The sequence below is a fragment of the Pararge aegeria genome, chromosome 7 (assembly GCF_905163445.1).
Source record: "Pararge aegeria chromosome 7, ilParAegt1.1, whole genome shotgun sequence".
Lineage (NCBI taxonomy): Eukaryota > Metazoa > Arthropoda > Insecta > Lepidoptera > Nymphalidae > Pararge > Pararge aegeria.
Genome location: NC_053186.1, coordinates 9,815,157 through 9,834,223, shown reverse-complemented (window position 1 = coordinate 9,834,223; position 19,067 = coordinate 9,815,157). Strand labels below are relative to the sequence as shown.

Below are 19,067 nucleotides of genomic sequence, written 5' to 3'. Positions count from 1 at the left end.
GTTTAGGTTTTAACTAGAACGTTGAATGCAAAATCTTTCCGCGGCCGCTGTATCCACTTTCAATTCGAATATTACCGGTGACTAGATTATTAAACATCTTTTCCAACAGATGGCTTTGGTAATAAAGAGATTTAGGAGGTTGTTGAGGATAGATTATCACTTCGCTGCAAATATTTACTGCAATAGGTGTTGTTTTGAAAACAACTTGACACGATTTCATCATGCCACCGCCACTGGCTAGGTAATTCATTTTTCTGCTCTTCACTTCACCTGCGCTACAATACTTATTTTCGAAATCTATGCGCAAACTATGCATAACGAAAATCATGACATTATTTAACTTTTGTCAATATTTATTTGTGGCCTTAGTTTGTCACAGTATTATTAAACAACATCAAAGAAGATGTTAACCTCATGTTGCACATAATTACATAATGGCGTAATAATCATGCCCATCAAGGGTTTATGCCTTGGCCACAAAGGCCACGTGCAAATTGGTAGACTTCACATGCCCTTAAGAACTCTCAGGCATGCAGACTTTCCGTACGATGTTTTCCTTCACCGATAGAGCAAGATTAAAAAAGCCGTGATAATCCCAAATTACAAATGAGGGCAATAGTAATTAATTAATAATAATAGTTCGGCTATCAAGCAATTTACAAGCAATTAGATAAAAATAAGTTTAAAAGTGGTATAAAAACTCGTTGTGTTTATATTCTCTTTGGAAATGATATTAAAAAAGATGTCTTAAAAGTGGTGTAATAGCTAGTCAACACTGACCCCTATTAAACTATAGTACGCTAATAGAGGTCAGTGCTAGTAATAGAGTATTCCGTTTATTTTTATTTATAAATTTATAAAGGAATATTCTTCTTCTTCTTCTTCTTCTTTTGATTTATGGCTTTTCGTAGTGAAAGGAATATTGTGTCACTAACTCATGATTTGACGTTTGACGTTTTTCAGTCGATGTCTTTTCTCTGTGGTTGGATTGTCTGGTCTCATCATTCTCATGGAGTAATTTTGTTCTGTGGTCTAATCGTCTGCGGTTTGAAATTTCAAAGTGTAAAAAAAATAAATTACTTCGTTTATACTTCTCAAATAATTTGTGATTATCAATTTGAACTACATATTGCATAGATGAGTGTTTTCGTATCATTGGTTTCGAAGATTTAAGATGTCTTTTAACTTTGGAACACCGTCCAGCGCCCCGGCTACGGCTGGGCTTGCGGGTTTTAGTTTTGGCGCTAATAAGTAAGTGATGTTTTTTAAAAAACTTGTTGTAAATGAAAGTACTGCTTTAGTCGCGCTATGCTTCGCTGTATTAAAGTCTTTTTAATGAAAAGTTTGTAAATAAAATGTAACCTCAAACTCAAAACTTTTTGCTACCCTGGGCTTTGTAAAAAGGAAACAAAAGTTGATTCATAACATGTCACAGATTGAAAATGACAAACTCTAAAAAAATTAAGCAATAGTAATTTTTTCTAATTTCACTTTAATAATTTTAATCTTATATTATTTTATCTTTCCTTCTTACTTAGGTAATACATACTTCAATATTAATTACATTGCCCATCCATGTCATTGCTGGATAGCTTTTCCTTAGTCAATGTAATCTTCTGATCTTTGTTTATGATTTGAATGATTGTTACTCATTTGCAAATCAAGGGCTGAACAGATTCAAACAGACAGAATAATCATGTTCATGTAATGAATTTTCCACTATCACTGTTAATTTTAGTGGTAACTGTGCAGTTAACATCTGTTGTCAATATTTATTCTCTTATCTGATGAACAACTCCTTAAATTGTAGAACGTCAGATGTTAGGTTCATTGGTTCTTTATTGTTATAAGGATAAACCATATGCATGGTCCGAGGACTGATCAGATACAAAACCTAAAAATGGGGGTGGGATAGAAGCTGTGATGTTTGAGCCCTCTATTGAGTGCACTCTTTACAAAGGTTACAATCACCCTCATTAACAAAACAATATGTTATTATTTTAACCCTAATATTATGAAATATATTGTATTTATACAATGATTTGAGTCCAGTGATAGCTTAGTGGTTAGGTTACCTCTGCCTCACTTTCAGAGGGAAACCCACCTTGTAACTCTTGGGAGTTATTTGCATTTACTAATTAAAGGCATTAAATATCACTTGCTTTAATGGAATAAGAAATGCCACAGAATTCTCTATAATGTTCATAAGATGTGTAAAATATATCATCCACCCATGAACGTCCCCCTAAACTGTAAATTAATAATAAATTATTATAAACAACAACAATATAATGTCTCAGAGATAAGTAATGGTTTGAATTAACAATAATCATTACTCTATGATTTGTGCTTCATCAGATCTGGTAAATAGAAAGGCTCATATAATTTAAGAATCACCAGAATTTTTTTGAGATGCAACATGTAAGTTATTTAAGTAAAATGTAACTTTTCAGAAAATTGTTATGAATGTAATGACCTGCCTTTAATAATGCATTTTCAAGTAAAAATAAAAAAGTATTAGTTATCTACTCATCAACTCAATGTTTGATTTACATTTTCAGGCCAGCCACACCAGGTTTTGGCTTAACAGCTACATCTCAACCGTCTACTGGCCTCTTTGGTACACCAGCAACTGCAGCCCCTGCTTTTGGAGCTGGAGCCTCTACATTTGGGACTACACCTGCATTTGGGGCTACTTCCACTGCACCAGCTTTTGGGACAACACCAGCCTTTGGTATGTAATAAACAGTGATCAGTGATAATAATTGGTAGGCATATCATTGATCCATATAAATTCTACAAAATTCCACTTTCTATAATTCTGCTCTCTGATAATAAACCTGCTTCACATTAATCACCTAAAGCCATAAATCTGCATCCAGCTCAATATTTGTTTGATTATGGAGACAAAATCATTTGATACCTGACTTACTGAGAGAGAGATAGTATTGTATGTATTTCCTACCTAGTGGGTACTCTTCTGTTAGGTCACCAGTGAAGCTAATAAGCTGTTATATTATAAATGAGTAAGCAAAGCATTCCATATTGGTTATGGGATATTAAATTCTTTGTAAAAAAATTGGAAGGAACAATATCCATTACTTCCTGAGCACACTGTTCCCGGTGGTTTCATCCACCATAGTTTAAGGTTATTAACATATTGCCATATGGCATAGCTTAATGTTATATGGGCCACATGGTAGACCCCTCTTGTACCTACTTCCTGTAAGTATTACTTTTCAAGATCTCATAATATTAATATCTCCTAAACTATGCAACCAAATAACATGATTGTCTTGGTTATAAAAACTGACTTTTTGTGTAAGGATTATTATTATATGCCTTTTATTTTTAGACATTTAATGTGTAATGTTATTGTTGTTTACTTACCTATAAGCTATGTTACATTATTTTTATGATTTTTTTGGCCAGTTTTTTTGTAGAACATAGTTTTTTATGCATGTGCTGATAAAAATATAAAATAAATAAATAAATATACTACGACAATACATACATCGCCATCTAGCCCCAATGTAAGCGTAGCTTGTGTTATGGGAACTAAGATGACTGATGTATATTTTTATGAATAATATACATAAATACTTATAATTTACATATAGTTTACTCACACTGAAAAACATTCACGTTCATCACACAAACATTTTCTAGTTGTGGTAATCGAACCCACAGCCTTGGACTCAGAAAGTAGCGTGGCTGCCCGCTGCGCCAATGGGATGTCGGCGCGCTAATCGGATAAGAAAGATTGTGAACCTTTTTCTTACAAGTTGCATGATTTCAAGCTGAAAGCTAAATAAAATAGCTTTCTAATTGTTTTGATTACATATAAATAAACAAATGTTTCCTCTATAATATTAATATATAATGATGATGATGATCTTGTTAATAGGTACAGCAGCACCAGCCTTTGGAGCTACCAGTGCCGCACCAGCGTTTGGTGCCAACACAAGCTTTGGGGCTAACACTAGTTTTGGTGCAGCTACCAGTGCACCAGCCTTTGGTGGGACAACATCTTTAGCTTTTGGTGCCAATACTGCTGCACCTGCTTTTGGCACCTCTACACCAGCTTTTGGTAAGTAGACCATTATTCTAATTTCAATTGGTTGACACCCGTTGCCGGATATATGTAAAGATGGCTGCCATAGCATCAAATAAATCCATTATGGGTCTGCATTTATTATGTGAAACATTGAAAAACATTTGAACAACATTTGTTGATATTGGAAAAGAGCAACTGCTGAGTTTCTTGACGGCTTCTTCTCGGTAGAATCTGCCTTCCGAACCGGTGGTAGAGTCACTACACACAGACAGACTTGACTTTTCAAAAGTGCTTATATTAGGCCTACTTGAAATAAATGGACTTTGAATTTTGTATAGAAATGTGCATGGAAAAATGGTTTATTAAATGAAATGCATATCTCATCATCTTCATATCAACCCATTAAGAGGGCACTTGTCTCATCCCACAATGAGAAGGGGTTAAGGCACACCACAGCAATTTTTTGGTTTTTTCATAATTATATTATTAACACATCAGTAATTAAATCAGAGTGACTGTACATAGATTTAGAATAATTATGGTTTGTGTAATAGAAGTGTTGAAACTCAATTTTTTCTAATATGTCCTTTATCATAAACAATCTATTCACTGAATTATAGTTTAAATTATGTTTAAATAATTGAAAATTAGAACAAGTGTCTCATAATACATGAAACAAATAAAAATAAGAGATTTTCTTCGTTTTCACTAAAAAAAAAAACGGGTTTAACCATACTTGACATTTAAAAGTTACTAAATGATTGCTTAAATTATAAGACAGGCACCTCAGTAAAAAGTTTGAAACACGCCTGTTAAGCGTTCAAGTGTCATCAAATAAAGTACAATATTTTCGTTCAAGGTACAACAGCTCCTGCTTTCGGTACATCATTCGGCGGCGGTTTGGGAACTGGTGGTCTCAATTTCGGAACTAGTACGGCGGCTTCTACAGGTATCGTATTACAAGCTGCGACCGCGGTTTTACGTTCGTAAACTATAATTTTATTGATCAAAGCAAACCTTTAACAGTTTATTTTATGCAAATAAAAAGGCTTTGGTAAGACTAAAGGTCGCATGATTTCGTGATTAATGTTCTGGTAAAGTATAGCTCTACTCCCACAATGAGAAGGGTTTAAGGCTGTAGTCCACCACGCTGGCCCTGTGTGGATCGGTGGACTCCATACACCTTTGAGAACATTATGTATAACTCTCAGGCATGCAGATTTGTGATATTTCAATGACCATGACTTGAAAATCACATAACTTAGAAAAGTTAGAGGTGAGTGCTGGGATTCCGAAAGTGAAGTCGAGCTCCTAACCAATGTACTTTTTCTGGTTTTAGTCTGCTAGGAAGTTTCGACCCTATCGAAAAGACGTGCCGCCAAGCGATCTAGCGTTCCGGTAAGATGCCGTGTAGAAATCGATCATGGGTTACTATAACGGCTTAACTTGCAGACAAGGACTAACTTTTGCAGGAATTAAAAAAGGTCCCCACATGGAAAAATCCTGTTAGTACCTCTTTTAGGATCTTTTTTTTAATTTGATGATGAACATGAATGTTTTTCAGTGTCTGGGTGTATATCTGTATATTATAAATATTTATGTATATTATTCATAAAAATAATCTGCAGCCATTTTAGTACTCAAAACACAAGCTTCTACGCATACTTTAGGGCAAGATGGCGATGTGTGTTTTGTCGTAGTACTTATATTTATGAATACACTTTTATTGTACTGGTGAACAAATAAGAAAAAAAGGTAGTAACAGAGATATAAAATACAGAGCAAGAAAGTACAATTTGGTGGCCTTATCGCTACATAGCCATTTCTTCCAAGCAACCAAAGGCGTAAAAGGAAAAAACATAGGAAAGAGGGCTTTCTTATTTTATTTAAATTACATATTGTAGTCTCATCTTAGTCTTAACAAATGTTGTTATTTAATTCCAGGCTTGTCCTTCGGTACCACCACAACAACTACTAGTGCTGGCCTGGGTGGATTGGGCGGTTTCGGTTTTGGTGCAACAACAACCACTACCCAGTCTGGGTTCGGGTTATTTGGTTCAACAGGTACCACTGCTACTACCAGTGGTAAGTAAACTAATAATCCCCTTTCCCTAGAAATAGGTTTAGCCCCAAAAAACGTAATCGTTTTAACTCAATCTTATCATGTAGCCTTAAAGGTTTTCACTCCGGCAATTGTATTTCTGAGCACTGAATTAGTGTGAGTGAATGATTTTAAGCTATAAAGCATCTGAATCTGCTGTTTTATAGTTTAAAATCATTCACTCACAACGGCCGATTGGTGCAGTGGGCAGCGACCCTGCTTTCTGAGTCAAGGCCGTGGGTTCGATTCCTACAACTGGAAAATGTTTGTGTGATGAACATGACTGTTTTTCAGTGTCTGGGTGTTTATAAGTATTAATGTATATTCAAAAATATACTCATCAGTCAACTTAGTACCCATAACTCAAGCTACGCTTACTTTGGGACTAGGATGGTGATGTGTGTATTGTCGTAGTATATATTTATTTATTAAAAAAAAAAAACTTTACAAATTGTTGCTATTTGAATGTTAATAAAAACGATATACCTGTTAACGTTTTACTAATGGACAAAAGCATTCTTTTAAAGGCTTTTTTAGTCCTTAGACCGTTTATGCTAGTAAAATTTGGGTTGGTGGGCTTTACGATTGTAATTATAATATGTAGCAACAAGGAATGCGGACTTAACGTCGTCACGATGCTTACCAACTTTAATTTCCAAACTCTGCTCTGGTTCTGAAGAATTCTTAAAACCTGATACTTAATGATCAATTATTGTATAAACCGAGAATACATTCCAAACATGACCCCTCACCAAGTTGAATATTGAACCTCTCAATTCATGTCACAGTGCTAATCTCTAGAGAGCAGTGGCGTACATAGAGGGTATGCCCAGGGTATGCAGATGATATGAAATGAAGAAAACCTCCAGTAAGAGTTATAAAAAACTTAAGGGAAGGCATAGTAAGACTTATAAAAAGCCTTCTTCTCTTGAGGTTGTTCATTCCATTCAAAATAAATCATGTTTCCAGTGAAATGCATCCATACCAGAATTCCCCGCACTCTCCGTTCATCCCTTTAACCCAAACCTTCCAAATGATCCCACCTTTGAATGAGAACAGACGTGGAGATATGTGTTACTCTCTTAAAAGTGCCAGATGGGATTGCTATAATACTATAACACCTATGTGTAAGTTTTAATATTGTTTTATAACCACAAATAATGTTGCAGTAATATAGTCAACGTATGACGTTAAAAACGTAACCTCTTAAATGTACTTGAAGTATCCATACCATACCTACGTAATTTTATGTAAATTTTAAAAGTCTTCGAATCCTACAAAGCCTTTGTTTAGGAAAACCAAAACATTTAATTTATAACAATTGGATAAGAACAGTTAATATAACTGCCGAACTCCCAACAGTTTTGCCCGTAACCATCATCACTTGCCACCAGGTGAGATTGCAGTCAAGGGCTAACTTGTAGTGTAATTAAAAAATAAATAAAAAATATAGAGAAAAAGTTGTATTACTTTCTTAAAAGTGTCATAAGGGATTGCTTTCTTACCTACATGTAACTTGTCTCCTCTATGTCATGAAAGCCTTGTTCAGTAGTGCAGACAACATCTGATGTTGAAACTAAAATCTTGAGAACATTAAAACATTGAACATAACATCTTTGAAAGAGAATAGACATAAAGATAACACGGATTTCTTATAAAAGCGCTTGCAAGCATTACTTTCATATCACAACACCTACATGTAAGATGTCACATGTTCTCGTATCTTACAAACATTGGTTAGCCTCGATTGTTGTTGTGCAGCAAGAATATGTCGTTATCACTAAAGTCCTGAAAACATCAAAACATTGAACAATAACACCATTGCATCAGAACGATAAATAATGCAGGGTAAGATTTGTGTTACTCTCTTAAAAGTGCCTAAATGTAAGTTTTAAATTGATTATTTTGTCTCACGAAGACCATTTAGCGTGTCAACAACTGACAGCGCAACAAAGATCCTAAATTCACTACAACAATGAGCATAACAGGAAATACTTCATGAAAATTTAGCTTAATTTGGTATACTCCGCGAAAAGTAGGAGAATCTGTTTGGTGTAATTTATAATTTCTTCAATCTTTATACTCTACACCAAACACTCCACACAAATACATCATGGAATTCGGCAAAGTAAAGCCTGCTTCTGACCAATAGGAAATACTTCATTTATTTTAATTGATTTTTGATATTTGCGATACGTATGCGTAAAAACTTTGAAGCAAATGTGAATATTTACTTTTATTAATTTATTCACAGGTAATATGTTAGAAAATGGTATGGTTAATCAAATTCTACCGCCTTCAGGTATATATTCGAACTGTTTTGGGTAGCATTCGTAATATTAAACATAATATATTTATTTCCTCTACCTTAATCATGAGCTTGTTCACATAACGGGGCGCAAACAACTCAAACACTCGAAGCTAATGCTCTTAACGTGCATAAGTGCATGACTTCCAAACATTTTTAATATTAGTCTAGCATATTTTATACTAGTAACATATATTTCGTGTTACAACATATTGACTACCCTAACTAATTAGAAATGGCTTCAAATCGTATTTACATGCGTGCCCGAACGTGTGTGTAATCCGTGACCCTATTTGATCTTAAATGGTACACAGCGTATGTTTTGGTTGTCACTGCGTATTGATCTAAAAGTATTGATTGATCTCAGGAAAAATTGGCGGAACTAAAGTTATTGTTTATAGTTTATAATGTATCTAGTAGCCCATGTTTGATCCATTCCAAATAGCATTTAAAAAAAAATATTCTTGATACCAGGAAGCTATTAGTTTAGGTGACTGTACCCTCTATCTTAACCTCGCAGTACTTATGTCGTTGACGAACCTTTTAGTAACCATTATACCAATGTTATAATCATAATAATTTATTTGTATAAAATATGTGAAATTATAGATGTTAATAATATCTAAGCATAAATAATCATCTAGGACTAGAGTGTAGAGTATAAATTTCGTCAATTAAAGAAATTGCCAACTTTCAGTGTTCTAAATATAAAAACGTAAATTTACTGCAAAATGGTTCCTTGCTCACTGTCTTCCCTTTATAATAAATCCATAATCTATACGCACTTCACAATACAAATATGAAGTTTAGGCCATCTCTGTGTCAAATATTGTCAGGTTTGGTTCATTGCTGTGCACTGGTATTGTATTAGTAGACGGTTTTATGACAGAGCTCATCCTGGGAATTACTATGCGCCATGCTGATTTATGCCGCCAAGCAGTATTGCTATGTTCCAGACTATAGAGGTTAGGTTAGGCCTCCGCACACAGAGCGGCACTTTGAAGTGTTTCTCTGTTTTTACACGATAGTATTCATTCCACTTACTATCAGATGGGCCATCTGCGTGGACCCACAGTAACTACTTTAGAAATAAAAATCTGAAACTATATTTGTTTTCAGCAGCACCAAGTTTGGGCCTTGGCGGAGTAGCTCAACAAGGGACAACAAACAACACAACTGCAGATGGAAAGAGTAAGTGTAGGCCATCTCTGTGTCAACTTACTGTAGCTTCACAATATATTTATAATAATATAGTATTTGTAACATAACATCTATCTTTATAAACAAAAAGTTGATATAAACAGTCAATTTACAAGAAATGTTCATAAATTAGTGTCATCTGCATATGGTCTGCGAAAGGTACAGCAGTCATTTGTGGGATTGAGTATATGTACACTTTTCTAATATGATTCCTAAGGTAATTTTGGATCTACCAATGCATAAATTTAAAGAATATGTTAAAACACTGCAAATGCTTGTGGACTCTATTATCATCAGAACTACAGTGTAAATAGTTCAATTATGCATAAAAAGTGCCTTTATTTACCTATTTGAATTAAGAAGATTTTCTTGGTAGTCAAAGAAAGTATATCATATTTTCCAGATGAACCACCAAAGCAAACCAAACTGCCAAATGAAATTTCTACCACAGTGGAGTCTTTCAAAGAGTTTGTTAAGAAGCAGAAGTCACTAAGTTCAGACGTTATGAGAGTTAACACCAAGCCATTGCATAAGGTATGTTGTGTTCTCCTTCGATAAACAATACATACATTAAAAAAATTAGTTATTTTTCCTCTTTAAAATATTATACTAGTTTGAAGTGATTGAGACAGAAGAGTACGATAGCACAGTTTTCTGTCTCATACACTCACTCATGGTTCATATCTCGTATTAGAGATTTAAATTATCTTGTATACCTACACACCTGGCTGTATTAATCATAAAATCCATCTTTTGGTAGCCCATTTATGTTAGTGCAAATAAAAAAAATAAACTTTTCCTGCCAATAACAAACACAAAAGAATAATTATCCAATTAAGTGCAGTATACCGCAAGTTATACATTTCAGCGATTTTTTTTTTTCATATAGAAAGAATAGATTAGAATTACTGTATTATATAATTGACATTTGGATATTTCATTACAACAATTGGTTTATTAATATTAATGCTAAACTTTCACTATTATTTACATGAAAAATTGCCGAATGAATTAAACAACAGGAAAAAATCAAATTATTCGTGATATATATACCTAATTACCTTTACTGACATTATACTTAATATTGTGCTTTTTAATTTACTTCAATATTTAGACGTCGATGTGAACGACAAAATATTCTTGGAATACAAAATGATATAATATATAATGATATAAAATGTCTATACATTATATATGGGTTTAGTACCTACCATATTTTTTCCAAATAAAGAATTTGAATTCAAATTTGAATTTATCCTTGAGAGTTTTTATGGGATATACGTACCATGTTTATATGACTTGTGTTACTAGCATGATTTTATGTCCAGGTGGGTCGTGAAGCAGAAACGATGCTGCGTGCAATATTAGCGTTGCGCGGTGAATGCGGTCGCTCCAGAGCGCAGTCGTTCCGCCTGCGAGCCGCAGCCGCAACCGCACTGGCCGCAGCCGAAACAGCAGCTAGGGATTCACCAGGTACGTCCACATATATAAAATTTCAAGATCAAACAAAAGCATCCAACCAGGCGTCCGTGGTTGCGTACAAACTTGCGTTATAAAATAGGCTGATATTCCTGTATGAATTTCAATGCGAAAATTAATTTATTATAAAATTTTTACTTAAATCCAGTTATGTTCTAATTTTTTTTAAACCTCCAGCTGGTAATACAATGCATAACCTTACAAATTTTCCAAAAAAAGTAACAGTTATAAAAATATTTACAAAAAATATATGCTATCCAAATTGGTCACTCATATATGCCATGCTGGCACAGTTAACTCTATTAGGGTAGTTTTGATTCAATTATTAATTAATGGGCTTAATCTAGTCAAAGAAATGATTACTAAAAGCTAAAACTTTCCATCATGGGCCATCCTATTGATTTGGAATCCCGCCATCCCCAGAATTTGTATCCAGGTAGCGGGGTCAGAAGTACGCTGGCGAAGTTGCAGCTGCTAATAAATGAATATTGCCCGTTTTCACAACGACGACAAAGGCAATGCTTAAATAAATAACTCCTATTCTAAGGAGATTCCTAAGCATACATTAACCGTTCATCACTTAAGAGTGGGTGAAACTTTTTTTTTATAGTGATCGCCTAAATAATTAGGCGTTCGATTTAGGCGATTTCCTAGGTTTAGTGAAAACGGGCATATAAGCAATTTTTATAATAAAGCAGGTGCTGATCCGGAAGGCCTGTCACCCCCCACATACATCAAGGACCTGATAGCTGAGTTGGAGCAGCAGCTTATTACCTTCCGGAGCCAGATGGATGTCGCCGATAAGCAGATGCAATCGTCGCCCAAACTTCTTACTGAACAAGGTGTTTTTTTTTATACTCTATACGATTAATTCAATGACGTCATTGTTTTCTCGGGCTAAAAAATTTAAAACCCTTTAAAAAAAATTACGCAGAAATTGAAATTTTCACAGTTACGTGTTTTGCCATTAGTGAGTTAGTTGTTAATAAAAGTTAAGTGGTTGTCAGAAATTTTAATACGCGCAAAGTATATTTTTTTCTCGCTCTATGAACCAAAATAAACTAGTTCTCATGTAAAAGTATATCAAGAGTAGTATCATTGTGAATCCAAATAAATTTGGTTTGAAAAAGTGTCAAAAATATACAAAAAAGGCGAAACACCCTCTGTTTGAGGAATAATCTAATTTTTTAATTAGATGATTACCTTGAAGTAAAACAAATGCATTTTAAAATGGTCTGCAAACAGATTTTTTTTAATGTGTGACTGGTGAATCTGACTGATGTGAATAATTAAATATCTACCGATATTTAATTATAAAATCTTTTAAAAATATCAGTGCAACGGTTGAGCCGAATATAGTTTAAAATTCAAAATTCAAAATTCAAATTCAAAATTCATTTATTTCAAGTAGGCCTAATTAATAAGCACTTATGAAACGTCAAGTCTGTTTGTAGTGACTCTACCACCGGTTCGGAAGGCAGATTCCACTGAGAAGAGCCGGCAAGAAACTCAGCAGATTGCTCTTTTCCAACATCATTTTGATCAGACAGTTTAAAAAAAAAAGTATTGTTCCTGAGGGTCCTAAAGTTATATTTCAATGAAATATATCTTTAAAAGTATGATTGGAATGAATGAATGCCTTTAAGGGAGAGGGCTCTGTATGTTATTTGTCTTTGGCTGTCACCATACTTTGTATCAAAACAAAAACTTATAAATATGTGTGAATTGTTTGATTTAATTTATATTTTTTTATATAGCAATTTACTAAAATACGCATACGTGTATAAATTTTTAACAAAAATTTAGCGCCCTCTATGCGGAACTAAATGACAATGGTCTTCCCCATAGGACGTAGTTAAGTCGAAAGGCCTCAGCCCCACACTCGAGGTAACTTTTAAGTGATTGAAATTCTATGTAGTAACAAAAATATCTAATATATTAGTTATCATCATCATCATACCAACCGATAGACGTCCACTGCTGGACATAGGTCTTTTGTAGGGAGTTTCAAATTACACGTTTCTGTGCTGCTTGGATTTAGCGGATACCTGCGACGCGCTTAATGTCGTCTGTCCACCTCTTTGGCGGTCGACCAACGCTGCGCTTACCAGTGCGGGGCTGCCATTCCAGCACCTTGGGACCCCAACGTCCATCCTTTCTCCGAACTATGTGCGCCGCCCATTGCCACATCAGCTTAGCGACTCGTTGAGCTATGTCGGTAACTCTGGTTCTTCTACGGATCTCCACATTTGATGACGTAGAGATACTCCGAGCATAGCTTTCTCCATCGCCGGCTGCTATACGGCCCATAGTTAGAGACCAGGTTTCTAAGCCATAAGTCAACACTGGCAACACGCACTGTTCGAAGACTTTCTTCAGGCACTTTAATGGGAAGGAGAATTTGTAACGATTAACTTAATGTAATTTCAGAGCTCACTCTGGGTATTCGACGCATGCACGAGTCTCTGGTGGCACTCGCGGCCCGGCTCCAAGCGGTTCACACTCAAGTCGAGGCGCAAAAGGAACAATACCTGAATTTACGGAAATACATACTCAAGGACCCCAGCAACGTATTCGATACTCCGTCAAGTAAGTTAGAGCACAATCAAATTTTGAAACTCTCCCTGGAGCAACGATGAGCGCTGTGCTCTTGTTGAGGTACCCGGTAATCCTTAGGTACCCTGGGGTGTCACAGGGAGTACTCGAAATAAAAGATGTAATGCGACTCACATATGTCCGTGTTAAACCGTGTTTCACAAGCAGAGACGTGCCGAGTACTGTCGTATCGCGCGCAGGCGAACTATTATAAGTACAATCCACATGTATCCACACTCTTAAGTGGTAGTTCCAGGGTTCAAAGGGCGCAATTTGGAAATTTACAATTTCTGATTTTTCTCCGGTCTGGTCTGGTTGGAGGCCGTGGCTTGTTAAACCCCTACCGACACAGTCGTGCCGCTAAGCGATTTATAGTTCCGGTACGATGTTGCGTAGGAACCGATAACAACAATGGTTTGGGAAGAGTACCAAATCATTATTTAGAGCAGCGGTGTCTAAAGTAGAGATAGCCCTAATGATTGCCAACCTTCGTAAGGAGAAGTGACTTCGTATGCCACACCTCTAACAGGGTATAATCACTTACCAGCAGTGAGATTGCAATCAAGGTTTGCTGTTACATGTGAAAGAATTTGAGTATCGAAACATTAACGTTAGTGTTTCGATACTCAAAAACAACCGTTCGATTGTCAGCGTACTAATTATTTAAAACTAGAAGCCGTTGCCTGCGACTAGGTCGTTTTTTCTTTTGTGTTGTAAAAATCCTACTAGAGCCGTTAGTAATGCTGGGCTGACCAAATTTTAAATATATTTAAAATTTGGTCAAGATCCGTTTAGATGTACCGATTAAACGTTTAAATACGTGGAGAAGCGAAAACAGGTTTAAACAGGCAACGCAACCTGGGCTGCGAGCTAGTGGTCGCTCTGCCCCCACTTCAAATGTCCTTTATACAAGTTTAGTACGACTGGTATACAGGAAGGAAGTATCTTTTATGCAAGTTTAGTGCGTCTCGTATACAGGTCGCAAGTGTCGTTTATGCAAGTTTAGTACGACTCGTATTATTTCGCAAGTGTCTCTTATGCAAGCTTAGTACGTCTCATATACAGGACGCAAGTGTCGTTTATGCAAGATTAGTACGTCTCATATACAGGTCGCAAGTGTCGTGCATGCAAGTTTAGTACGTCTCGTATACAGGTCGCAAGTGTCGTTTATGCAAGTTTATACTAGACTCGTATTATTTCGCAAGTGTCTCTTATGCAAGTTTAGTACCTCTCGTATACAGGTGACAAGTGGCGTTTATGCAAGTTTAGTACGTCTCGTATACAGGTCGCAAGTGTCGTTTATGCAAGTTTACTACGTCTCGTATACAGGTCGCAAGTGTCGTTTATGCAAGTTTACTACGTCTCGTATACAGGTCGCAAGTGGTTTTTATGCAAGTTTAGCATGTCTCGTATAAAGGAAGCAAGTGTCTCTTATGCAATGTCTCGTATACAGGTCGCAAGTGTGGCTTATGCATGTTAAGTACGTCTCGCATAAGGAAGTTTACTTTTTTTTACTTTTTATGTATTTAATCAGTATAATTGGTGTTAACCGCACCGGTTGAAAACAGCGAGCCGAAAACTGTGTTTAATTAACATAAATAAGCTGAAATTTGAAAAATATAATAATAATGATTGATAATATCATATTCATAACTGGCTGATTTATTTATTTCAAGTATTCTTAAAAATAATGCCGACATTATTCAAAAGGGTCATGAAATCTGGCTGTCATTGGTTGCTAACCTGTTGGTAGCTAAGTTTGTTGGTACAAATTCCACTTTGATTTGGGCTTATGTTTAGTTAGGAATGTGTATACCGCCATAAATATTAAGTATGGATTGCTTTTTTACAGCGAGTGCAAGTCTCGATCAAATACTTCGCGATGCGGAAGGCAAGAGGAAAAATTCGAAATCTGGAAATGCTTCGGACACCGGGCTTGGCAGTGCCGTGCTTTCAGATCCTCGAGCTGCGTTAGGTGAGGTGGTACTACTAGTTAACCGCGGATTCCCACGCGTTTACTATTCGCGTTCAATTCAGTGTTATTTTTAACTAGGACAGTATGTGGAACTCCAGAGGATTTGCAGGGAAACTGTCTTAAAGGAACATGCATAAATAGCCTATATAAGTCCACTGCTGGACCTCAGGCCTCTCCCAACGAGGAGGAGGGTTTGCACTTAAACACAACACTGGGCCCACGGGTCGGTAATCGCAGTAGTCGGTAGTAGTAGAAAAGAGTACGCTGCAGCCGATAAACCGAACAACCGAACCGATAAACAGGCAACATTGCCTCGGTGCTGGAGACTACATAGTCTCCTGCACCGAAGCAATGTTGCCTGTTTATCGGTTTTTTACCGGATATACTTTGGTGAGTGTGCTCAGGAACTTCACAATCTTGTTCCTCCTTCCTCGTTCTACCACAGAACAGCGAGACACCGTGAGCGGTGGCATCCTTATGTGGTTGATATTCCATCAACACGCACGAAACGTTTTTTATCCACGTTTCTGATACGTGCCGCTAAGATGTGGAATGCCCTCCCGGCAACTGTGTTTCCTGCCACGTATAATTTGAGTACCTTCAAGGCTAGAGTGAATAGGCTTTTTCTAGGCAAGCGTGCTCCAACCTAGACCTCATCCATTGCTTTCTAACGGGCATCATTGTCGTCAAGCGCTGGCCTATCGTTAATATGAAAAATTTAGCGAACAGACTTATTTCTGCAGCATACGCGGTTAAAAAAAACTCGTCATATGACAAATATAGAAACTGCTAGGCTCGTGTATTTTTGTTATTTTCACAGCATTATGTCCTACGGCATTTTATTATGGGGTAATGCTGCTGATATAGATTCCATTATTATAGTATTTCGTGCAATATATAAAATTGGCCCAAGAGAGTCATTAATGGATAAATTTAAAGAAGTTAAAATAATGACGGTGCATAGTCAGTCAGTCAATGTCCACAAAATTTAAAAAGAAAATGGACTTTAACAATATAAATATTAGAAGCAAAAATAAACTCGTTGTTAAGGTTACACAAAATTGCTAATTCATTCATGGGCAATTGTATATTATTTTGTAACAAATTACCGGAGGAAATCTTTCAGATGTCTCTTAATAAGTTCAAAGTTTATATAAAACGCAAGGTTACAGAAAAATCCTATTATAAAGTTAAGGATTACCTAAACGATAAAAAAACTTGGGTGTGAATTGCTCTAACTTCATAGCTTAATATTAATTTACTGTGAGATGGTGATAAAGAAAAAAAAGTTACCCGGCTAAGTTTGTTGTGCGCTCTTCTTAGACCAGGGCGCGTTTGGAAACCTCGTAGCTTTAGGTTCAATTTATCATCACCATCCCTTTACAATAATGTATGAACGCTATTTAAGTGCCTGTGATAGGTCTACATGAATAAAGAAATTTTGAATTTGGATTCCCTTATTCGCCTTATACTACACCCGCGGGAAGAGGATGTATGGTTATAATTGTATTCTAATAATAAAAAAAAAAGAGTCTACAGTCTACAGTACTTTTTTTTGTGCGTAGCGTACGTTTTGTTGAATTCACATGCGTTTGAGGACCTAATGGAGAACTCTCAGGCATGCAGGTTCCCAATTGATTGAAGTGTCAGCGTTTGAATGATAATGTTATATTCTTCTTAATTGTGAATAATTTACACAGGTAACATAAATGAGTTGGCCGGACCGACGCCGTTTACGTATTTGGGCAGCACATTATCTTCGTTCCCCGCTGCCGACATGACAGGTAATAAAACTTAGTTATTTTTCATTCCGCTAAATTTTAACCCTTGACTGTGAGAGTTAAGGACGAGTTATTCTGAAATATTAGTTTGCGGACTTACCTGTAAGTGGTGCGGAATGGTTTAATGAACCCATACAGATTTAGCGGCAGCATCGTACTGGAACGCTAAATTGCTTGGCGACACTTCTCTGTCGGTTGGGTGGTAAATAGACACGGCTGAAGCATCCCACCAGACAACCAAAGCTAATTCAAGCTATAAATATTTATCTGACAGAAATGGCATTATGGTTTTGTCCAAAAATATAACGTTTTCCCTCATTAAACATTGGTTTTTTATCCGAAGTAATACATTGTTTAATCAACAGGTTCGAACTGGCAACCCCAACCGCAACCGCAACTTGTACAAGCGACAACTATGCCTACGTTTGGCACCACTCAGCAGGAGACCAACTTCCAGCTTCAGAAACCGCCTGGAAAACGCGGGAAACAATGATATTGGCGATAAGGTAGACTTTAAGGTTTACCTTATAAATGAGGACACTGAGAACAATTTCGCGTGTGAATTGTGATTTACTGTTTAATAAAAAGTTATTTTTGTAAAGACTTGTCATAATCGCCTTAATGTTGAATGTTACTCATAGGCTTATTATTATATACAATAAATTTGAATGTCGCACATTCAAATTGGCACAAAGTTATTGGTGAAAAACGCACTCACTACACACGGCACTTAAACGTAAAAAAATATATGAGTCTACTAGAATCAAAAACCGCAATGTCCATATCCGTGTTTTGGCCTAAATATATATATTTTGAATTATTGGTTGTTTGTACATTCAGTGGTTTATGTAGTATAATAAAAATACAGTAAATACATCATGTAATGGTCGCATATTAATGGAATTAAGTAGATTCGTCACAGTAACAAGAAAATTGAATAAATAGTCTGGACTTTGCTGTTTTTGAAATAAACCACTGGACTTTGCTGTTTTTGTTGCACGAGTCTGATGGACATTGCTTATTTTGAAACATACCTATTTTTATGTACTACGCCTGGTTAGTATTGATACTTTGAATAGCAAAGACTATAATCCTTACATCATTTTATAAATTGAAGTCCAGTAATTAAAGAAAATTGGCGGTACTTTTATTTAAAAATAAAAAATAAATTATATACTCAATGTTTAATTAATTTAAAAAAGTATATTACTAAAATATTAAATTAAATTATTAATGATGGTAGCTCCTCTTGGACTTGGCACATCGATTCTTCAGGGTTATCGTTTTCTCCGTCGTCACCAACATTATGACGTAAAGGAATGTCGTGTGGCAGTACTCGAGCAAAATATCCTAAGGTATCTAAACTGCGCCAATCATCGCCGTAATGAGTTTTAAGTAATTGGCCGACGTCCCTCAGTTTTAACTGTTTTATCGAGACTCCTTGTGTCATTACAGTCAGTGCAATCATTGCAGAGGTTTTATTTTTTTTACAAATACTTTTATACTGCCCTAAGTCTTGTCGATAGTGCAATTCACCTCGAAGGCCCACCATGTCACTACATCTGCTGCTT

The 19,067-nt window shown here is 35.9% G+C and overlaps 1 protein-coding gene across 3 annotated transcripts; it reads left to right on the top strand.

Annotated features, from left to right (window-relative positions):
* The first annotated feature begins 1,016 nt into the window (after positions 1-1,016).
* Positions 1,017-18,582, top strand: LOC120625308 (nuclear pore complex protein Nup58-like). 3 transcript variants are annotated; one of them, XM_039892333.1, is made up of 13 exons: positions 1,017-1,251; positions 2,562-2,734; positions 3,908-4,090; positions 4,917-5,006; positions 6,002-6,142; positions 9,589-9,657; positions 10,070-10,200; positions 10,995-11,139; positions 11,841-11,987; positions 13,576-13,734; positions 15,593-15,715; positions 17,416-17,499; positions 17,862-18,582. In XM_039892333.1, exons 1-13 carry the CDS (start codon positions 1,175-1,177, stop codon positions 17,987-17,989), a joined length of 1,650 nt encoding a protein of 549 aa, XP_039748267.1. In that variant the 5' UTR covers positions 1,017-1,174; the 3' UTR covers positions 17,990-18,582. The 3 variants fall into 3 exon arrangements, with proteins under 3 accessions (XP_039748267.1, XP_039748265.1, XP_039748266.1); XM_039892331.1 differs by having other exon boundaries at positions 9,586-9,657; XM_039892332.1 differs by having other exon boundaries at positions 1,018-1,251; positions 9,586-9,657; positions 11,844-11,987.
* The last annotated feature ends 485 nt before the right edge of the window (positions 18,583-19,067 follow it).

Bases quoted from the DNA above. Each gene is read 5' to 3' on its own strand.
- LOC120625308 (XM_039892331.1), top strand. From the start codon at position 1,175: ATGTCTTTTAACTTTGGAACACCGTCCAGCGCCCCGGCTACGGCTGGG. The intron at 6,143-9,585 runs GTAAGTAAACTA...ATTTGTTTTCAG, and splicing joins TACCACTGCTACTACCAGTG to CAGCACCAAGTTTGGGCCTT. The intron at 11,140-11,840 runs GTACGTCCACAT...TTTATAATAAAG, and splicing joins AGCAGCTAGGGATTCACCAG to CAGGTGCTGATCCGGAAGGC.